The sequence below is a fragment of the Sebastes umbrosus genome, chromosome 16, assembly GCF_015220745.1.
Source record: "Sebastes umbrosus isolate fSebUmb1 chromosome 16, fSebUmb1.pri, whole genome shotgun sequence".
Taxonomy (NCBI): Eukaryota; Metazoa; Chordata; class Actinopteri; order Perciformes; family Sebastidae; genus Sebastes; species Sebastes umbrosus.
In genome coordinates this window covers 19,114,172-19,135,440 of record NC_051284.1, presented here as the reverse complement: position 1 = coordinate 19,135,440, position 21,269 = coordinate 19,114,172, and the positions used below count along the sequence as shown (strand labels likewise).

The 21,269-nt window shown below is 40.4% G+C and overlaps 2 protein-coding genes across 9 annotated transcripts in view; one reads left to right on the top strand and one right to left on the bottom strand.

Annotated features, from left to right (window-relative positions):
• Window positions 1-4,929, bottom strand: part of cnksr1 (connector enhancer of kinase suppressor of Ras 1) — a 29,929-nt gene extending 25,000 nt beyond the window's left edge. For all 6 annotated transcript variants that reach the window (XM_037796681.1, XM_037796683.1, XM_037796684.1 and 3 more), the window contains exons 1-2: window positions 4,801-4,929; window positions 3,302-3,459 (exon numbers count right to left, since the gene is read on the bottom strand). In XM_037796681.1, the coding sequence (XP_037652609.1) occupies window positions 3,302-3,459; window positions 4,801-4,852 (210 nt within the window). In that variant the 5' untranslated portion in view covers window positions 4,853-4,929. The remainder of the gene's footprint in view (window positions 1-3,301; window positions 3,460-4,800) is intronic.
• Window positions 4,815-21,269, top strand: part of rps6ka1 (ribosomal protein S6 kinase a, polypeptide 1) — a 60,093-nt gene continuing 43,638 nt past the window's right edge. The window contains exons 1-3 of one of the 3 annotated variants that reach the window (XM_037796691.1): window positions 11,362-11,713; window positions 11,839-12,034; window positions 19,358-19,402. In XM_037796691.1, coding sequence (XP_037652619.1) covers window positions 11,972-12,034; window positions 19,358-19,402 — 108 coding nt within the window. In that variant the 5' untranslated portion in view covers window positions 11,362-11,713; window positions 11,839-11,971. Of the gene's footprint in view, window positions 4,998-11,361; window positions 12,035-19,357; window positions 19,403-21,269 lie in introns of those variants that run through there. The other 2 variants (XM_037796688.1, XM_037796690.1) reach the window with 2 other exon arrangements.

Below are 21,269 nucleotides of genomic sequence, written 5' to 3'. Positions count from 1 at the left end.
ACACACACACACACACACACACACACATGTAACTGGTTAAAGGTCTATTCCAAATACTCCCACACTGTCATACATAATCTGTAATGTTTAATGCATTACTTCCAACACTTAACAGAATGTAAGGGTTGAATGTTTAAGACCCATTTCATATACTGTGATTGCAACATCTACGGTTTGATTCTGGCTGAGAGGTGGCACATCAATCCCCCCCCCCCTCTCTTTCCTGTAACCTCTCACACTTAACCTTCTGCCATTTCAACACAACTAGGGGTTTTGCAAGCGGGTGGAGAAGCAATCATGATATTGACTGAAATGCATATTGAATTAAGAGCAAGAGAGCACATTTTTCTTGTTATTACAGAGTGAAAGCTGAGTGAAAACCATGCTCCTTACACAAACTTCAGGCACTCTTGGCACGTGGTAGCTTAACCAATGGCACACTAGCAATAAGTGTGCAATAGAGTTTTTTGGAAATGTTGAAATGCCCTCTCATCCGCATCCCAAATTACCTCTTTCACAGCCATTAGCAGTTGCACGGCCTGTTATTCATGATAGTTTGATCAACTTTTTTCCCTAGAAGACCCGCCTTATTCTGCCTCTGATTGGCTCGTATACTCGTTGCCTTTTTCACAGAATTTGTTTGCTGATGATGAACAACAACAACAAGTTTGTTGAAGGTTGGTCGGGTTAATGATCTTAACTCAGATGTGGATGTTTTCATAAGGATGGAGGCTTTCTTGTATAGTGCTCTCATATATATTTACAATATCCTGATTATGGGAGAAAATATTTTTTTTAAATGTTGCTATGCACGTTGCTTATATGGATGGAATGAAATTACACATGGGTTAGAGATTGAATAAATAATAATTTGAATGTGGTGTCATAATTAAACTTAATGTTAACCGTCATGTTGATATGGTACACTGATTAACAAGAAAATGGTAAACTTCATTTCAAAAAGGTTGCCGACCCCAGATGTAAAGCATTCTGGACTACTGTTGGTGGAGAAAGTGGTGCTGTTTACTCTTCTGAGGTGAATTTATTCCTTTTTGAGAGATATAATTGTGCATGTTCGACAATTACTACTTATGCTGACAGGTGAACAGGCTGTTTGGCAACATTAGAGTTAACCCAGAAGGAAATTAAATGATGCTGATAAAATCCTCTAACACAGTATGTGTAATTTTATATCACAATATCAATATATAATGTGATTTAGTAACATTTCTGTGAAATTTATTGAGAAACTGAGGAGAAAACATATAGTAATGTCTGTTTTTAGCTAACTCAGCAAATATGCCACACTGCCCACAATAGCCTAATACACCCAGAGATATTAACCCATTTGTGCCCAAAGACTAAATTTAGTATTATAAGAAAAATGTCACAACATTTGTAATGATTGGTCAAAAGTCTTGAAATTTGGTACGGACATATTTTGGATACAACAGTACGACATCTTTTAGATCACATGAAAAATTACACTTGTATTAATAGTCAAATAAAGCACATGTGACTACTGTTTAGCCCTAAAATATAATAGTCTATTGCAAAACCAGTAGTCTTATGTGTCCAAATGCTAGATATATACTGTATATTATAATAACAAAAACACTTTTCAGCTGAACGTTTTGACCTATTCTGAAAATGTCTTAACAAAAATGTAAAAAGCAGTTGCAGAAACAAATGGGTTAAAGGGAAATATACCACATTATTAACAATATACATACCCTGTCATCATAAAGTTGAGTATTGAGTGCAATATCCAAAAACAGGCTGCAGTTTTGTTGCATTATAGTGAGAGGGGCTTCTAATTCATATCACTAAGGGTAGACTACATGTCAGTTTAATAGATATAATAAAATACAAATCAAAGCTACCACATCAAACTGTAGCGAAGGATAAAATAAATGTTCCACACAGAACAACACAGAGCTTCTCTCTCCTACGCTCGTCATCACAGTCTTCTGCCCAGCGGTGGGAGACGTGACTCTCCGCCACCACTGAAGAAGAAGCAGGTTATTGTCGTGACCCACTCGTCGGTGGTCAAGAGGTTCAGACCAGTCAGGCTTTGAAGTTACACATAAACCGGCCGGAACAATCCTCCATCATCAAGTACCCATGAATATTTCATGGCCTCGCCGACATTGTAATTATGTAACTGTGTACTTGAAAGTGATTGGTCTGTTCCATGTGAGCATCTGATGGTTGCTATTATGAATGAGCGCAGTGTTAGCACTTCACAGAGCATCAAGACGGAGAGGAAGAGAGGCAGAGAGAGGAATAAACACACACTGCTACTCAAGATTTAAACTGTGCATCTGTGCGTATTGATTCTAATCTTCAAGTCTTATGATAAACAATTTCACACAAGTGCACTTATGTGAAGCATTTCCTAAAGGGACACCTTGTTCACACACTCATTCGTTCAGACTTTGGATTGAAGTGTTGATGACTATTTCAGTCAGTATTACAGTTACTTCAACAGTTCGACAACAAGCAGTTTAAGCAGCCTGAGCTTTAGCCTAATGTTCACAGTCTGTTACAGCACCAGAGCTGGAAGCTCGCCTGATACCGTCCTCCTTAATTAGTCCTTCCAATGAAACAAAGGCCATTCTGGAAACACACCAACACCCACGCACACACACTAACACCACTACTTAAGTGTCCTCAAACTCCCTCTCAAAACTGGACAGGGAGGATCATTAATTAGGCAGCAGGGAAAGAGAATCAAGCTGACTACAAACTTTCCCCAAAAATTTGCATGTAAAGTATATGGCGCCAGCTTTGTGGTTTAAATCTGCTTTGGTTGCAGTTGAAGCATGACAAGTCCTTTGATGTTAGCTAGAAATACAACTATTTTACTATAATATACGTATTATCATAAACTAGGGGAATTTTAATATTCGAGTGGAGGGTAAAGTGAAGCTATGAAGTCAAGCTCGCAGCATGTTGCTAAAGGCTCTGAGTGTACTTCAGTGATCAGGACTTTTATGGCAGTAAGAGCAGTTGTGTATTCTGGCTGGATTTGCAAAAGACTGTCCAACAAACTGCTGGTTCTGCTGTGCAAACAAGAGCTAAACACAGCGTGATAATGGAAAATAACACACCTCTGTGCTCTAATATCAGAACATACAGGACACCACAGCAAAGACAAGAGTGCTCAGTAAATATCCAGCTCTCCTCCTCACAGGTTACCTGCACAACAACACACACGGCAAACACACACACCATGGATACTAGAGCACTGCTATGGACACGCACTGTACACGAACACACGTGACTCTTCGTCCCTCACCAGAGTGCAGAGTTTCTCCACAGCCTCCAGTATGAGCTCCTGGTGTCCGATCTTATGCACTCCCAGGCTCCCCAGGTCCTGACACGTCAGCTGGAGCAGATCCAGACCCGACAAATGCCACTCCGGGATCGGGTACTGATGCAGGGGGGCGTCCAGACCTGGCAGCAGGGCACAAAAGCACATTCACTTACTGTCAGGCTTTAACCACATGCAGTGCAGGAGTATAAATGGAAATCACACATAGTAATAAAGTCACATGTGTGTACAGGCAGAGACATGCAGAGGGAGCATGGAACGACAGAGGAAGAATGAGTTTAACACACTTAAATGTGTTATTACATGTACAACAGTACAAATCATACATGCAGCATTTTACTTAAGTAAAAGTAGCAACAGAATGTACTAAAAGTATCAAACGTAAAAGTATTAATTATGCAGAATGGCCCATGTCGGAGGTATATTACGATATCATTGGATCATTATTATTGATGTACTAATATGTAAGTGGTGCTTTACTGTTGTAGTTGGTCCACTACTTGGTGAAACACTGAAACTGGTGAACACTGGCTGAAACTAAACCAAAATGATCACTGATTGGGAACATACATATGCAAATTGATTGTAATGTACGATGTTGTATTATATGATTTTATGTATAATGTGGTATTATACGTATATGTGGTAAATACTAACCAGGGACAAGGTCTGCAAATTAGCTACGGCTAGAAGTCCTACATACATTGCATTGACTGCACTTTAATTAAGTGTAACAATGCCTACATGTATAGTCCCTGTCAAATAAATAAATAAATAAATACAAGTGGAACTAATCGTAACTATTTCATATACTGTTGGATACTTTATTTTGCATCATATTTTATACACTGATTGTGTGTCTTGCAGGTCAAATCTGAAAATTAACAAGTAATAACAGCTGTTTTTTTATAAATGTAGTGGATAAAAAGTACAATATTTTCCCTCTGAAATGTAGAGTAGGGGTATAAAGTAGTATACAATTGAAGTTCTTAAATACAAGTACCTTTAACTTTACTTAAATTGAGTAAATATACTAAGTTACTTTCCAGCACTGGTAATTGCTAACTTAGTACTAGTAATAATAATATTGTTTCCCTATAAAACAGCATAAGAGAGCATTAATCCATGTCTACTGTAGTAGTACCAGTATACTCTCTGATTATGACTAAATCAATGTAAACCAGTGAACACAGCATGTCCTAGAGAAGAAGCAAAAAAGACAACACGTCCAGTGTTTGTAATAAAACCACCTGATGAGAAACACTGACTGTTGTGGCTTCTCTCTCTCAGCTCACACACACACACACACACACGCACACACTCTCAGGCCACTTCCTCATTCCACCTCCACCTTTCACTTCCAACAGGATTTGCGTGACGCTTCTATTTCTGACTTTACACTAAGTAGCCTCTGAGGCGATCAACAAACAAAACAAACCAACACTCATCATGTTCGTCCTCACCTTGGAGCCACTCGCAGACTCTCTCCTCGTTCCACGTCGCGATCGGCTCCATGCTGGGAGTCCTGGTGCAGTCGCTGGTTCACTTCCAGGCCGTCCTGGCTGACTTCTACCTCTATGGGCTGCAGGAAGAAGGAAAAGTTGATCCTGGATCGGAGTCGGACGATGACGAATGGCACTCCTTCTTCCCACAGGTACAGGTAAGAGAGAGAGAGTCCCACTCCTTCTGCTGTCAGCCAATAGAGAGGAGCTGTCAGGAGCAAAGAGCAGGAGCAAAGACCCCTCCCTCCTTATTACCCCCACCCACCTCCACCTCCACTCCTCCTTACCTGGAGGAGCAGAAAGGTGCTGCAGCTTTACGCATTCATAACGTAGTTTATTATGATCAATCGCGTCATGCGCACGGAGAAGGCGCACTTTCTGAGGTGTGTGGTGGAGCCAGGAGGTGGACACAATAACAGCAACACCTGTACCTGTACAGTAGAATGTCATCTAGTGCAATAACACTGTAATAATGCTACTTTAGTGACAGAAAGATCCTTGTTAACCCTGCGTGTGTTGCATTTGATTGATTTATAATCCAACTAGTACTTATTTATAAGGATATAAGAGATACCCTTACAAAATATACTTCTTTAAACTTAGAATAAGAGAGTATGTTTTCAGTTTACCTTTTATGTACTTATCAGAGATACACTTAACAAAAGTATGCTTTGGCTTATGACGACAAGTATACAAAAAAGTCTAAGTATACTTGGCTTATACCTACAAGTATACCGAAAAGTCTAAGTGTACTTGGCAAGTATACAGAAAAGTCCAAGTATACTTGGCTTATACTGAAACGTTTACAAAGAAATATAAGTATATTTAAGTACTATAAATTCACTTAAAGAAAACTTTTAAACTAGTAGTTTACGGAGAGTATACTTTAAAGTGTACTTTCATAAACTAAAAAGTGGGCTGCAAGTATATAACTAGCAAACTAACAGTATACCTATAAATTCACTTGTAGTATAGTTCATATTATAGTTGCAGTACAAAATACAACTTGGATGTAAACTAGTTGTGTACTCAACGTTTACTACTCTTACATTTAAAGTATATTTTCATAAACTAAAGAGTGGTCCAATTTAGTCCTAAGAAGTATTCAAGTAGTACACTTCCAAGTATACTACTAATACATTGTTATTAGTATACTTATTACTTAAAGTATACTTGGGATTATACTTGAACTATACTTGAGTTTACTCCATGAAATAAACTTGAAGTATACTTCTTTATTGTAAGGGTACTCAACACAATTATGATCCTCTACAAGAAAAGTACACTCAAATTGTGATGCAACTTTCCCTTAAAGGGCATGAAATGTCACAAGACTTAAGGGGATAAATAACTCCAGACTGGCAGACATAATCCTCTTTTCCAAGTCCCCTGGTGACGCTGCTGTCCTGGGACTTTACCGGAAATGTTTCCTATTTTATCCTCTGAACTGTTTTGACTTCTAGACTCCAATATTTAAAAAAATATATTAAAAAACACTGCTTTAACTTTATTAATATTTTATTAATGTCCAATGTTTTTACAGCATGTGAACATTTCTGCTTGCTGAATTATTTAAAGTATCAATGATTATATCAAAAGCATGCCACGGGAGGAGTTATTCATGAATAATTTACCCATAACACACACAAACAGATACCGTTTGTAACTAAAGAGAGAACTCTTCATGTATAATATTGTGTTTTGTGGTTATTCACAGTCAGGATTATGGTTTGTTGGGGGATTAAAAGCCCTAGACAGCCTTTGTGCTTAACTCGTTGCTATTTATTCTCCATAAGAACGGCATAATAAGTCAAGCTGCAAAGCTATGGGGTTCAAAGTTCCTACAGTGTTGAATGATTACCTCCATAAAATCCAATATTATGCCTTTAATCTTAAACTAGTCTATGAGTCATAACCACACTGTTGTTGTAATGTGTTTAACTGATAAAAAAAAAACATGCTTCTATTCAACATCTTTGAAGCAGCGTTTGCACCTTAATGGATTCTGTGAATGAATCTATGCTGAAATTATTGTTAATGTCTCATAGTATATGTTGCACAACAGTTCCCAACAAATCTGCAGTTTGAATGTTTCCCAACAAGGAAAGGGCAACGCCTGATGAAAAGGCTGTAGTCATGAAAGAGCTGCCCTCCGTTATCTGGCACCCCCTGCTGTTATTTCTCTTTGAACCGAGAGAGAGGGACAAATGAATTGGAAAAGTTGGATTTATATGTCAGCCGAGCAAAATGGCACCCTGTCCCTGTAGTGTATTTTGCTTTATGCCAATAGTTTTCAAATATTTAGAGAAATGGACTGCACGCAAAAATCTAGTCCTGCAATTTGTCTTCGCAGAAGGATGCTTCATGTGACATAGCCTCCTAAAACCTTTATGGTTTGACTTTAAGCATGATAGAAAATGCAGTTTGATATGGTAAATGACTCACATCATTTTCACTCGTGGATTTTAAAGTTACAAGTTAAACCGAAAAGAAATGTGTACTGAATAGTCGAAATGGAAAGTGTCATTATGAATTCTGACTGAATAACTATTGATCTTCTGTTGAAAGGAAAATAACTGAGCTTGGCTGTATGACATTGGTCCACTAGTCTGACAAATCAAGGCTGATCTTATAATGGAAAACCAGTGGGTTGGGAAACTTTTGCCCATTCTTGATTTAAATCCCCAGCACTATACTCCGTCCTTGTGTCCCGTGTACTGCAGTGGTTTTATAGCAGCACTTTATGTGGCATATTATTGATACAACTTTATGCGGCTCTTTCTCTTTCTGCTCGTGTACTTATTGATTTTGAATGTTCCAATATTTTACAATGGCTTGATCCAACTCTCAGTGAAATTCAATAACACAAATGATGCGTTACTGTAGCCTTGTTGTTGTGCTGAACTTGGCCTCAGAGGTGTTTTCTATTAAGACCTTGTACTTGGCCTGCCCCCTTTTTTTTGCCCAGCCCAAATACCAGAAATACAAATTCAAGCCTCGACATGTTGTTTTTGCTTGACAGCGCACCCGTAAGATCATGTAGTCAGCAGTCTGTTATGCATCGGGAGCTGTTACTGCAAAACGTAGTGTTGACAACAAAAGGAAACAAGATTGAAATTTAACAACCAACAATGGAGGATTGTGTAGCCCTCTCTCTTTCTTTTTATTTCTCTTATCAATCAATATTCCCCTCCCAGTCCATCTGCGACTACACTGTCCCGTCAGCCGTTTCTGTGACAAATGATAATCCCACTGATATTTGAAGTACAATAACGCTATTTGTTCATCATCTCTGTACGGCACAGAGCCAATTTTGAATCATTACAATGCCATCTTCTCCTGCCGTAGTCAGTCAGCAGAGACTGGATAATTAGCCTTGCTCCACCATTGAGCAGCTAATTAATTTGTTCTGTGCTGCAGCCCCACTGATGGCGATGATCCTTGCACTGCAGACATGAGCTCATTGAGCTCAGATGAGAAGGAATTATCATCAGAGGTCTGAAAGCAATGTTGTGGAAACCTGACACACCCAGCGTATTACATTTATACTGACATAACATTACATTTACATGTATTCTGTAACTGAGATATCCATCAGTCTTTCCATGTTGTGTTTATCTGCACTGCCGATGGGGTATATTTAGTGCTTTAATGCTGGGATGCTTTAAGTGGAGTCAATTCCTCGTTCCTGTGTGTGTTGCATCAACAAATTAATCCCTTGGATTAATTTAACATTTCTGCTTGATGCATAAACACTATTTTAATCTACTTTAGATGCAATTCAGGTTTACTCATCCCTATAATGGAGGGTAGGAAGCGGAAAGTAAAACAGAATAATTATCAAACACTTGTTAAAACGTGCCCTCGAGGGTGTCCTTTCCAGTAGAGAAAATACCCGGTTTAACTTTTTGGCCCCTGCCCCTCAGGCATAAAGATGATCCCAGCATGCATTTTTTGGAAATGAACTTACTTTCACCAAATTTAGTAAGTGCAGTAAGTAAGGAAATCCTCAAAACTCGAAAAGCAGAAACAAATAGTGGAATAAAATCAGAAGCAGAAATAAAGGAAATACAGACAAAGCCTGAACTACATTAAGAGAACAGAAATAAAAAAAAACAAATCTGCACAAATGAACATATATTAAAAAATATACACATGTCTAAGAGAAATAAATCAGAGAAAAGCAGCAGTAACAAATGAACAGATGAACATTGAGATGCTGTCTCAGAACCGGCTGCCACTTCACAACTGGAGCATGCATGTATTTCCATTTTAACAGCACTGTTTACTGCCGTGTGTATTTTAGAGAGGAGGGGGACTAACATATTGTATGATTCATTGTTTCTCCTTCTGCACACTCGTCATTGCTCTCTGTCTCCTCCACCTCTGGGGGTTTATACTCCAACTGAAAATGAGGTTAAGCAGCAGTGTCATCTTTGCATCACTTTAATTTGCAGTCTGTCCTTTGGGGACCAGATCTGCCGTCTATCCAGTCACAGCTCAGCAAACTCCGCTCCTGCGTCAACACACCGACAATTCAGGGGGTTGGGGGGTTTTGCTCCATTGCACACGCACACCAAGCTGGACTGAGTCATATTACCCATGATGCTTCTTGCCTAGCCGAAGGTGGGGGGGTAGGGTATCCCCTGGAGTCTCTGTCTCTGGACGGGAGACACCTCTGAGTCATCACTGTCACCTGTGATGTCACTGGAGCATCATGAATTAAAGAAGAGATTCCTTGCAGTCAGAATAGCAATGAACTTCACATCTAACAGCTACAACATGTCAAATAGTATCAATGGACTTTCTGAGCTGTTTCCTTTGTCCACTTCATCTTCCAATGTATTGGTTTTTAGAAAGCATCGCTATTAAAAAGAGCTTTCCTCCACAGGCCTCTTGAGATGACTTTTCACCCCTCTGGATCATCTTCTTTTCATTCGTTCCCGTGAATTGTCTTTATTACACCCTTCACTCTCACCACAGGGTCAAACTGAAGGTATGAAATTCGTCATATCATACAGGAGGAGCTATAAGCAGGGAGAAATGTGAGCAGCAGTTTCCTGTACATAATGGAAAAGGGGGAAAGAGGATGAGAGATGAAGAGAAGCGAAAAAAAACAAAACAAGCAATGGTCCGTCGCTCGGCTGCACTAAACAACAAACGCCAATATAGCATTATGAGGTGCCATGAGTGTTCCCATAGCAGCTGCTTATCCATCATGGAGACAAATCAATGGGTTAATGTGAGCTCTGGGAGGGCAGTCCCTTTGAATATTACATACAACGTGTGTGTGATGGATAACCCTCCCCCTCTGTGCTGTAATCTCACCGTCAGACCACGCTTTGGTGGTATGGATTTGTCTGAAAATAAATTATCTGTACTTCAACACATTGACTTCCTTCTCCTTCCCTATAGCGTGTGTAGGAAAAGGTGGCAACAAACAAGCATTAATATACATCTGTTGTGTCCATAAGTAGCATCACTTCAACAATGATTGCAGCATGTTATGTGTGCAGAAATACTGGCACGTCATCTACAGAAAGTAATGCATGAACAGGTTGAAACTGCAGTAAACCTTCAGACGTGAATGAATGTGACACAGGGTTTTTTTTTCTGGAGTGAAGAGACGAGGTGTTGCATGTTAACAGCTTTGGATGCAAAAGCCACAGATGTGGCTCAGATGTGTGTGTGTGTTTTAACCGGTCACAAAAGCTCAGACTGGTGAGTGCAGGTTGGCCTATGATGAATAGGCTTCATCAATCCAGCATGCAATTTTGCACAAACAGTAGTTTAAACAATGACATCATGCCAATTCACTTTTCATTTTTTATTTCCATGAAATCATTATCTTAATTTGAATCAAAAAAAAAAAAATGCATCCAATCCATCCACTGCGAGGCGGTTTTGATGCTCTGCAGTTGCCAATAGTAACCGAAGCTAGCCAAGAGCAAAATCCACTCGGCAGTGAATGAAGCGGAGAAGTGTTGGAGGAGGGTGGAAAGCTGGAGGGTGGAGGGGTGTATTATATCACTGAAGATTTCAAGGACCAGTACAAGAGCTGTTGTCAATGAAAAGCATGCTTCATCAATGCAACAATCCAAACAGCAATGGTCACGACCCAAACTCGAGTCTATTCTTTACAATTTGCATTTATTGTGTAATCTGTGTTATGTCATTCTTTTGCAACAATGTGTTCTTAGACATTAGAGGAACTGGTCATGTGTGTTTAAAAAGCAACATGCACTAAACATATTTTCATAAAACATATTGGGAAAAGCAAACATGAAAAGTCAGTTGCACACTCTGCATCACCCTGCAAAACCCATCCTCTAAGTTTACACATCATGCAGCCACACATATATATATATAGTGCTTTCTGCCTGCCATTCATCCCCATTTTATTAATTGATTGAGAGGTTTTTCTCTTTGAACAGCAGAGGATCTATTGATGCACCTGCTGCTGCACCACAAGCATCAAAGACGTTTACGCATTACGTATTTGCAGTTCCTCTCTCCGCCAGGTGATGGCGCTGTCTCACCTGGGCGGAGGGAACAAGCAAAAAAAGAAAAAAAGAAAAAAAGAAAAAGGGGGCTGGGAATCCTGCAGCAAATCCACCAATAGCAGCTCGAGTTGGAGCTTTGCTCGTACTACACAGAGCCACACGGAGGTCTCTCCTGCGCGCATCGCACCGCGCACACTGCTGGGAACCGGGAGAAATCACAGGCTCACACTGGGAGGAAGACGTGGAGATCTGATTGCAAAGATAGCACTGACTGATTCCTCCAGGTGGCTTTAGAGTAAAGGATCACACTGCTGGGCTCTCCTCTTCCTCTCCTCAGTGCCTCCACCGCGCGTAAAAGGAAGGACAAGAGGGTTTGTTTGGTTTCCTGCTGGATTATCACTTTCAACAAAACACGCACAAGTGGCCAATTGGAGTCACATCACATCACAGGGATTACAATTGTTTGTAAAGCTCTTCCTTGGTTGTGCTTTTGCAGCATCTTCTTCTTCCTTTCTTGAGCTGAGCTTGAGAGCAAAGTGCTGATAAATCTGCTCCACCTGGACTTTGGAACCTGAAGTATAGTAAGGAGCTTCTTCTTCTTCTCGGTGTGAACTGCACTTGACAGGAAAATGCCTCTTGCTCAGATCGCGGAGCCATGGCCCACTATGGAACTAGTGCAGCTGGAAACAGAGGTGAAATATATGTTGCATGCATTGTGTTTTTTTTTGCTTTTGCATTGTTTTTTGGCCAGTTTTTTTACTATTCAATTTGGTTTGGTTCAGGTAAAATGGCGCACAAAAAGCAGCAACACATCTGCCCCTCAATTTAAAAGGTGTTCAGTCACCACTTTCTAGGGAAAAAGTTGGTTTAAACAATACACAAGGCTATAAAATAGGCTACATAATTCATAATGTATGTTAAGTGTTGTAAATAAAGCATGCAAGTCAAGATACCACTTATATTCCACACAGATCTTTTTGGGGACAATCCTGTATCAAAAGACTGTGATTTAGCAGTTTTAACCAATATGGAAATGTTTCATTATTACATATTCATGTGAGAGATTTCAGTTGCCCCCCCACCCCCAAAAGCACTGTTAAGCAACTCCATTTCAAAGCTCATGCAGCAGCAGCAGCAGAGAGAAGACCAGTCTGTCACCACTGTCTGTCACCTGTAAAATGCTCTCCAGTGAACTCTGTGTAATGCCTTTTCACACATGGCATCACATGAATAAAAGGGTATACTCTTCTTGGCTCATGTGGACCAGTAAGTAAACTGAGTGGTGCATTTAGGATTTAATAGTGTACAATCTTAAGTTTGAGTTCTTTACTGTAGGGCTGCAGAATTAGTTTTTTCCCTCTGTCATTTATAGTTTAATTTACACCGGCTCTTGTGTGTGCACCAGTCTCATGCAGCAGTAGTAGCAGTGTGTGTGTGTGTTTCAGAGTTTTAATTAAACTGCCTTGTGAGAAGTGTCTGATTACTACACAGCAGGTAGAGAGAGGGTGACATTATTGAGCATGGACCCTCATAAAGATGGAATGGTTTACAATTAGGGTGAGCAAGATGGAGAGATTTGTGGCCCCTAATGTATCAGGACCCCTGTTAATCTGATGTAGCATCATTATTCATGAACTCTTCAATTGCCTGGCTGCTTAGTGATTGTGCAACTATCACATTATGGTGATGATGTGCAGACAACCTGTGTCACATTAAGGTACACTGGTTTTTAAAAAATAAAACCACTCACTGCTTTTTGTAATGTTGATATCTGCAGGGTCGTCTAGCTGCAAGAATTTTGAATCAGTCAGCCAATTAAGCAGGTGAAGGGAGCCATGTTTTATGTGTCTGATCTCACTGATGAATAGCTCTGCCGCTCACAATATTGTCCTCAATCGGCTTTATCAGTCAGATTATAAATGAGGCTCATAGCCTCTCTGATTTGATGATGAAGCTGAGGAAATAATTTGCAAGAATTGTGAGAAAGTGCGTTTGCTCATTAAACTTGAGGCCTAGTACATGAAAGACATGGTAATGAGTCTTGACTCTACCACTATTGAGGAAGTAGACATTATGTCTTGTGCGCTTGCAGATACAGTTAATTGCAGAGCAGAAAGATGCTATTATTGGTGCTTTATGATGAATGAAAAACCAGCAAATAGGGATGCACCGATACCGGATCGGATATCGGGCCGATACTGACTCAAATAGCTGGATCGGGTATCGGTGACAACGGGGCCGATCTATTCAATTCAGTTTTATACAGTATGTACATACTTTATCAATTATATACTGAAATTTTAATTCCTGTTGCTGGTACAAGATTTATTATTTTAATAATATAATAATGTATGTCTCTGTGTTTATTTGTGACATTTAGTTTTACAAAGTTAAGAAAACAACGTTTAAGTCAAGCCTGATGTTTCCTTACACATAAAAGAATGATCCCAGTCACTTCCACACAGTGATCGGTACTCCGTATCGGCCGATACCCAAAGCCCAGGTATCGGTATCGGGGCTGAAAAAGTGCATCCCTATGGTGGCTAATAATGCAGAAAGAAGCACTTTTGGAAACAGTGTCATCCTGATTTCAGACTCTACTATTTACAGAATTGTGCAGCATGTGAGTTGGCTGAGTAGCATATCACAGCTGAGCAGATGGTGTTTGAGCCCGTGAAGAGTGCTAAGTCTAATACGGTAAAAAATACCCTGCCTTTGGTTCGAGTAATGGTCACAAGTCTTTCATAATAATGAAATTCATTAGATCATTGCTAAAACTACAGTGTGTGTGTGTAAATATCAGCCTATATATATTGTAAGGAGAAGTCATTTTTGTACTCGCATGTCAGCATCGGCCCACCGAAATCCAGTATGTGTAATTGATTTGATCGCACCGGTCACTGCCAGTCAGTCAGAGTTGGAACTGTGCCATATATCTCTGTCACCAACCTACCAGTCAGCTGCACACTTTGGTTCCTGATGGCAGAGCGAGACGGCTCAGGGCTCAGATTGATTGAGCGAGTGAAACTGTGGAGGCCACGCCAGCGAGCATGTTGCGAGAGTCAAACCGTGGGTCTGCTGGTCATGTAGAGACAGATGGGACGGACACAGAGACACTTTTGGCTGGAAAATAGAGGATGGAAGGAAAGAAAACGTATCACAAAGACACCAATCTTATCTTTAAACACAAAATGAATTGCCATGATAGTGCAGTTTGTTTCCCCATCACTCATTATGTGAGTGTTTGGAAGGTGTCATGAATGGAAATCCGATCTACTGGCTTTTGTGTTCGAAGCTGTGGCAAAGCAAGACATGTTCAAAGAGCGCTATTCAAAAAAAAATCTGTTTGATTGAGCACTTTTATTCATCACCAAACCACGTGTGTTATGAATTAACTTCTCAGTGATTCATCTCTGATAAAAGGCACCTCCAACAAATCATCCCCATGCCGTCCCTGTTGAGTCACTACCACCTGCATTGGCCACTGTCATTAGTAGGTTAGTGAAGGTCCTCCAAAAGATCTGAATCATGCTTCTGTCAGTGTTTATTTATTGCACATTAATGCTGGATCCACATTCCTTCAAGCTTTTTGACTCTTAATAAGGAATCCCACCAGTGCCAAAACTGAAACTTCATACTTTTGATCTTATTGAGGGCTGCAGGAGTCCTAAAACCCAGAAATGAGTTAGCATTTTAGCCCTTCTGGCTCCTTCGTCTGGAAGTCAATGGGTTTTATGAATGGGTTTTTAGTTAGACGCCTGAAATAAGGTCTGTGGTTAACACAAGCTTAAGAGATTTTAACGTTTTGTTCTACTTTTTGTTCTCAAGAACTATGCTCACAAATAGTACAAAAATGTTTGTATTAATGGGAGAAGGGACACCTTAGTTTTGTAAACCAAGTCTTTAGTTCCTTGCTGCTTTTTTCCTTTTTATTTATGGCTGAAAATGCTGATTATATTATTTTGCCCGCTCTTGCTGCATCTTTGATTTGACTGTTTTTCGGCTTGTTTTGTAGCTTGATAAAACACTTTTCACTGGTTTTAGTTTTGTGGTTCCAACCTGTGTTTTGTTCAAAATGGATTGTTTCTTTGCATTTTTCTTGGTCTATTGTCCTCATTCTTTTCATCGTCAGCCAGCCTTTCTTTTCTTTCGAACTGAACTCGCCATTTACTTTTACGACCTGAACTCCTATCTGATCAAATTGTATTTTGGTCCACCAATTGAGCCTGAAAGTGAAATCCATTGTCTCATACGCTACCTCCTTTTGCAGTATTCTCTCTATTCTCTCTCTCTTGTACATCTTCAGTAGATGGAGGAGATGAGACAGAGCAAAAAAAAAGTAAAAGTGTGTTTACTATTCATTAGGAAGGACTGCACAAGCCAAGACTTAAAGAGCACAGACAGGATTGCACAAGCCCGGATGGTGGAGAGAGATGTTTTTTTCAGTTATTACGTAACGGGGCATGTAGAGGAGAAAGTAGGGTTAACACATGGAATGTGTGCCATGTTTGCACGCCAGGCGTGGTCAGCGGTGCACACTCGAGTCAAGTACTTGTCTGGGTGCTTGCTCAAGTTCGTGCTTTGCTCCCTGTGTGCATGTGCATGCACGTACTTTAGGCTTAGCTGCAGCTAATCTGGGTGTGACCTGTTGAACACCTGAGCAGGGCTGTGGGAGTGGAACAGGGCTGGGTGGGCATGTGATAACAAAACCCTCTGCTTGATAGGAGCCCTGAGAAAGTGAGTTCTCGTGTCTTTTTGACTTTCAGAGTTAAAGGTTAACCTGTGAGTGAAGCCAAGACTGTACAGTTTCCTATGTTAGGGAGCGCTAGAAATAGCTGTTGTCCAATTTCTGGCATTGACCAAAAGGCAACATTAGTAATGTGACCTGCTGTCAATTGGCAGCTGGTGAGATTATGAGAAATTCAGTCAGACAGGATCACGGGCACAGACAGAAGAATGGTTATTGTATTTCTTAGTTGCCTGGTTACGGGGCAGCGCTGCTCTAATCACGCTGTTAAAACACAGATTTATCTATCAAACACACACACAGCACCAGCGCTCTTTGATTGTTTGCTTTGCCTAATCATATAGGAGTCCTGTGAGAAATTAAAAGTTCCTGCTGCCCAGCGCCGGCAGGCTTAATAGGTCGGTCTGTAAATCAGTTTACAGCCTGCATGTGGCCTGTAAATTTCTTCGATTCAACTTAAGTGCATCTTTCTGCACAGTACAGTCCATGCACAATGGTTTCTAAATCCTGTTTGTTTAGTAACGTCTTTGAGCATATTTATGTGGCTGTGTGTGTGTGTGTGTGTGTGTGTGTGTGTGTGTGTGTGTGTGTGTGTGTGTGTGTGTGTGTGTGTGTGTGTGTGTGTGTGTGTGTGTGTGTGTGTGCGTGCGTGCGTGCGTGTGTGTGTGTGTGTGTGTGTGTGTGTGTGTGTGTGTGTGTGTGCATGCCTGCGCTCTCATTGAGGAAGCCCAGGGGAGGGGAAGCACCATTAACTGGGCCACTTGGATCAGCCATGCAAAGCTAATGAGGTTGAAATGTGTTGAGCAGCAACGTCGGGAAGGCATTGTTGACCAGACACACACACACACACACACACACACACACACACACACACACACACACACACACACACACACACAGAAACTCAAGACACTCGCACACTTATGATTCCCACCACTGGTCTTCACCGTACTGGATTAAACACACCTCACTGATGGCATAATACGAGATGAAAGGAAAGGAAAGAGTCGTGGATTGAAGAGGGAAGATTTCACTTTGAGATTCAATTTGTCTGTAACAGCACACTCTGCACTTCCTCTTCTTTTGAAATCACCGCTCCTAAAACACATCTGCGCTCGACTTCGAACTGCACTTGGTCCGCTTAATTGTTTCCATTTCTCCTGTCACCTCGCGTTACAGCTTTTATGACTGGCACAGTTTGGCTAAATTAAATTGCCTCCCTGGAGATGACGATTAAAGTCCAACCAGATGAACTGCTGGTCTGTAAAAAATGCCCGGGGTTGTAGCACCCATCTGATTTATAGCTGTTGGGTTATTGCTAGAGTGAAACTCAAAGCAGGAAATAAGGAAGTGCATCCAGTTGCCAAACACATCCAATCTCTCAGCACAGAATGTATTGTGTGAGGTATTAGAGCGACAGTAAATCAGATCCACAGTCTGTGTTCGTTCTGTTCTTGTTCCTTCGGTATACAAGAGCTCAGCAAAGCAGCTCTCTTGTGTTTCCTTTACGCCCCGCTCTGTGTACCCGTTCTGTTTAGTGTTTGATTGTTTTGGCCGCTGCTTGTCATTGTGTTGACTGCATGTCGTGTTTTGTGCAGTCTAAAGGAAGAGGAAGAGGGAAGAAGGCATGGAGGAAGTGAACAACCCGGGGTCGCCCCTCTAGGATGGAAACACAAAGCAAAAAGCGGGGGAGTAGTTTATTTAGGGTGTTCTCACACTTGGCCAGAATACTTGACTTTGGACCCACAAGTGCTTCTTTAATCAGTGGAAGAGGTCATAGATTTATTTTGACATGTTTCAGAGATAAAACACTATACATCATTAAAAGACCACTCTACACGTAAAGGTCAATGTACTATTCACAGGGAGGTATCAGACTGTGAAAACTATTGTATTGTATCGTAGTCGTCTGTGGCTCTAGAGGAGCTTTGTCAAGTATGTTAGTGTGTAAATTTTACCAGAAAGTCTGCATTAAAAACTGTTCAATGTAAAGTTTGAAAGGCATGGGCATTACAAGGACAGGAGGGTCTGATGAAAGACACTATTAAGGTGCATTATGGGAAGTGTAGGATCCTGTGTTTTTGGAGCTTGATCCCTTCCAGGGACTAAAAGTCAGAATATCTCGACCTCTGCTGCTTCGATTTTGACCTTTTGTCTCTTGTTAATTAATTAATTTAATAATAGTTGCAGTTTGTCAACATCTGTTTTATCTAATAGGATACAGTTTTCACTCATCTCAGAGTTTTCAGTCACATATCTTGAGGTCAGAGGTCAAGGGACCCCTTTGAAAATGGCCATGGCAGTTTTTCCTCACTAAAATGTTTTCGTACATTTTTTAGCGTTCTGTGATCCTCACATGATGAAGTCCTCTATATCAGGGGTTCTCAACCAGGGGTCTATGAACCCCCATGGGGTACTTGGGGGAGTTCCAAGGGGTCCACAGAAAAATGGGGAGTAGTATGTTTTCACTATTTAATTCACTATAGAAGTGAGTCCAATGTGAGTAAGAGTCATAATAGTGACTATTCTGATCATAGGTTTCACTTCCTCCATAGTTTTCTCTTCAACTTTAGCTGACAACTATAGAATTCTGGTCTTAATCATATTTAACAACCAAAATCTTTTCAGACAGAGGTCCCTGAAGCGAAATCTTATCAAATGGGAGTCCTTGACCTAATGTGTTTCAATTTTAGTTGTCCTTGATACGAAAAAGGTTGAGAACCACTGCTCTATATGTATAAATGCCCTGAGTCAGCTAGACAACGGATCTTACTGATGACGTAATCCTAATTTGACTTAAAAAGTACATTACAGGAAACTCTCAAAACCTCCTCTATCCTCTGCTCATTATTCTCCTTGTTGTTCGACCTTTGTGTGCGACAGAATGATACACACACATCTAATCATGTAATCCTACTATATGTTCAAAGTTAGCCGCCCACATCTGCCGTATGAACAACATGTTAATTTTCCCGAACAGCCTTCAGTGAGCCATTGTTTTTACAAATAACAATGATTACCCTTTTCTGCGAGACTCACCTACCGGGGATCGGATGAACGATGTGTGTCAGCCCGAGATTATTAGGTTTGCCAGCCATGGAGCAAAGTGCTAGATGCAGTGGACTGTTGCCACCCACACAGTCTTGCAAATATCCTCTTGTATCTCTCTCTCTTTCTGTGTCTACCTCCTTCACACACACACACACACACAGATGAAATATGCACTGTCACAAACTCTGACTGTTTCTCACATGTGCTTTTTTGACAGAACGGGCAGAGCACCACTGAGGACGGAGTCACGCCTGCTGTCAAGGTACACGGCATCTGTGGAACACACACACACACTCACAAAAATGCAAAGACGCACACAACTGTGACTCAATATTCAGGCAGCTTAACATCCAATAAATTAGAGCGTGGACTTGGACATGCTGCCTAGAAATCTTTGGCGCTTGTTTGTGCTTTTCTGTGAAGGCGAGCAGCAGAAGGCGGAATTCCATCAAAGGGCAAATTCTTGTGAATCTTCATTTTGACCTAATCTTTCACTAAAGGAGGAAAAAAAAAAAGCCGCCATGCTCTTTTACTCACATGTTCACGCAAATGTGTGACTGTGCGTTGATTTATTCATTTAGCAAACACACCGACAGCCCTCAGAGGGCATTAGCTGACAGGAGTTTAATGTATTGAATACTGTCTGAGCTGATCGAGCGACAGTCCAGCTACTCTGATGTGTCTGGGTCAATATAATAGGACCATAGTGTTACACATTCTGCATGTCCTCGTGTCCTGTTAACTTACAGAGACAAATGCACGTACAGAAACACAGTGAGAATCACAGAGTCAGCCCTTTCCTGCCTCCTGGCTGGCCTCTCTATGCTTTATTGTCCCCGCTCTGAAACGTGATCCTGTTTCCTCCTGTAGACTATTACTCTCCGGCCGTGTACTGTAGCAGAGGACAAGGAAATGTTCCTTATCGCTTAGCCTCTTTTTCTTTTTTTTTTATCTCCTCACTCTCGAGGGGGAGAGAGTCTGGAGAGTGATGTCGTCTTTTCTTTCAGTTCAGAACAATGTGCTGTGACTGAGGGAGAGCTGAATGCGCTGGATGAGAAAGAAGGGTTTCAGTCAGCAGCACACACACACACACAGGGGGGCCACACTGGTCAAAGCCATTACTGTCTGATGGTGAGGGAAAAAGACACAAGCTTCTTAGCTTCTTAGGTAGGGCTGCCCCCTCTTAGGCTATTAGATGACTTATCGGTCATCTTGGTCTCAGTCGACAAAGATTTCTTCAGTGGATTAGTCGTTTTTTATTCTTTTTTCATGCTGAATGACGTATTTCCAAGAAACTTGTGAGCACATATCTGGTAAACACAATATTTAAAATGGTGCTTTTGTGTGATTCTTTGTGGAGAAACTCAGTTTTACAGATCTGTAAATTAAATCAACTAATTGATTACTCGACTAAGGATTACTTTGGTCGAGGACAGCCCTATTCTTGGGAGAATGGGCAGTATGGTTGAGGTCATTATCATGATATTGATAACGATATTTTTCAATATTGATACATTCATGAGATAACACAAAAACTTCCTGAATTTATTTAGTTTTATTACAACTTGCTCTGAGTCATTAAGTTGAACTTAATTTTTCTCTCTATACCGATTTTGACATCTTTTTGTTTGTCTGCTAATACAAAGTAGGGCTGGGCAATATGACGATATATATTGTCAAAACGATATAAAAATGTCTATCATATATTTTTCTATATCGTTTCTGTCATGATATAGGATAACAGCAGAAGGCAAAATTCTTGTGTGAATCTTCATGTTGACCCGTTTCCATCTTTTACTAAAGGTTAAGAAAGCGTTGTTCATTATCATGATATTAATAAGGATATTTTTTCAATATCGATACATACATGATATGCCAAATGTAAACAAAATCACATAAAATCAATAAATAATCAAAAAACTTTTTTTTTCTTTCTATACAAAGTTTGACATCTTTACTCTGGATCTGCTATTACAAAGTAGGGCTGAGTTATATGATGATATATATCATCAAAATTATATAAAAATGTCTATCATATTTTTTTTTCTATATTGTTTCTATCCCAATACAGGCGAGGCCTATATTTATTTCGTTTTCCTCAATAATTTCACTTAAAACTTAAAAATACT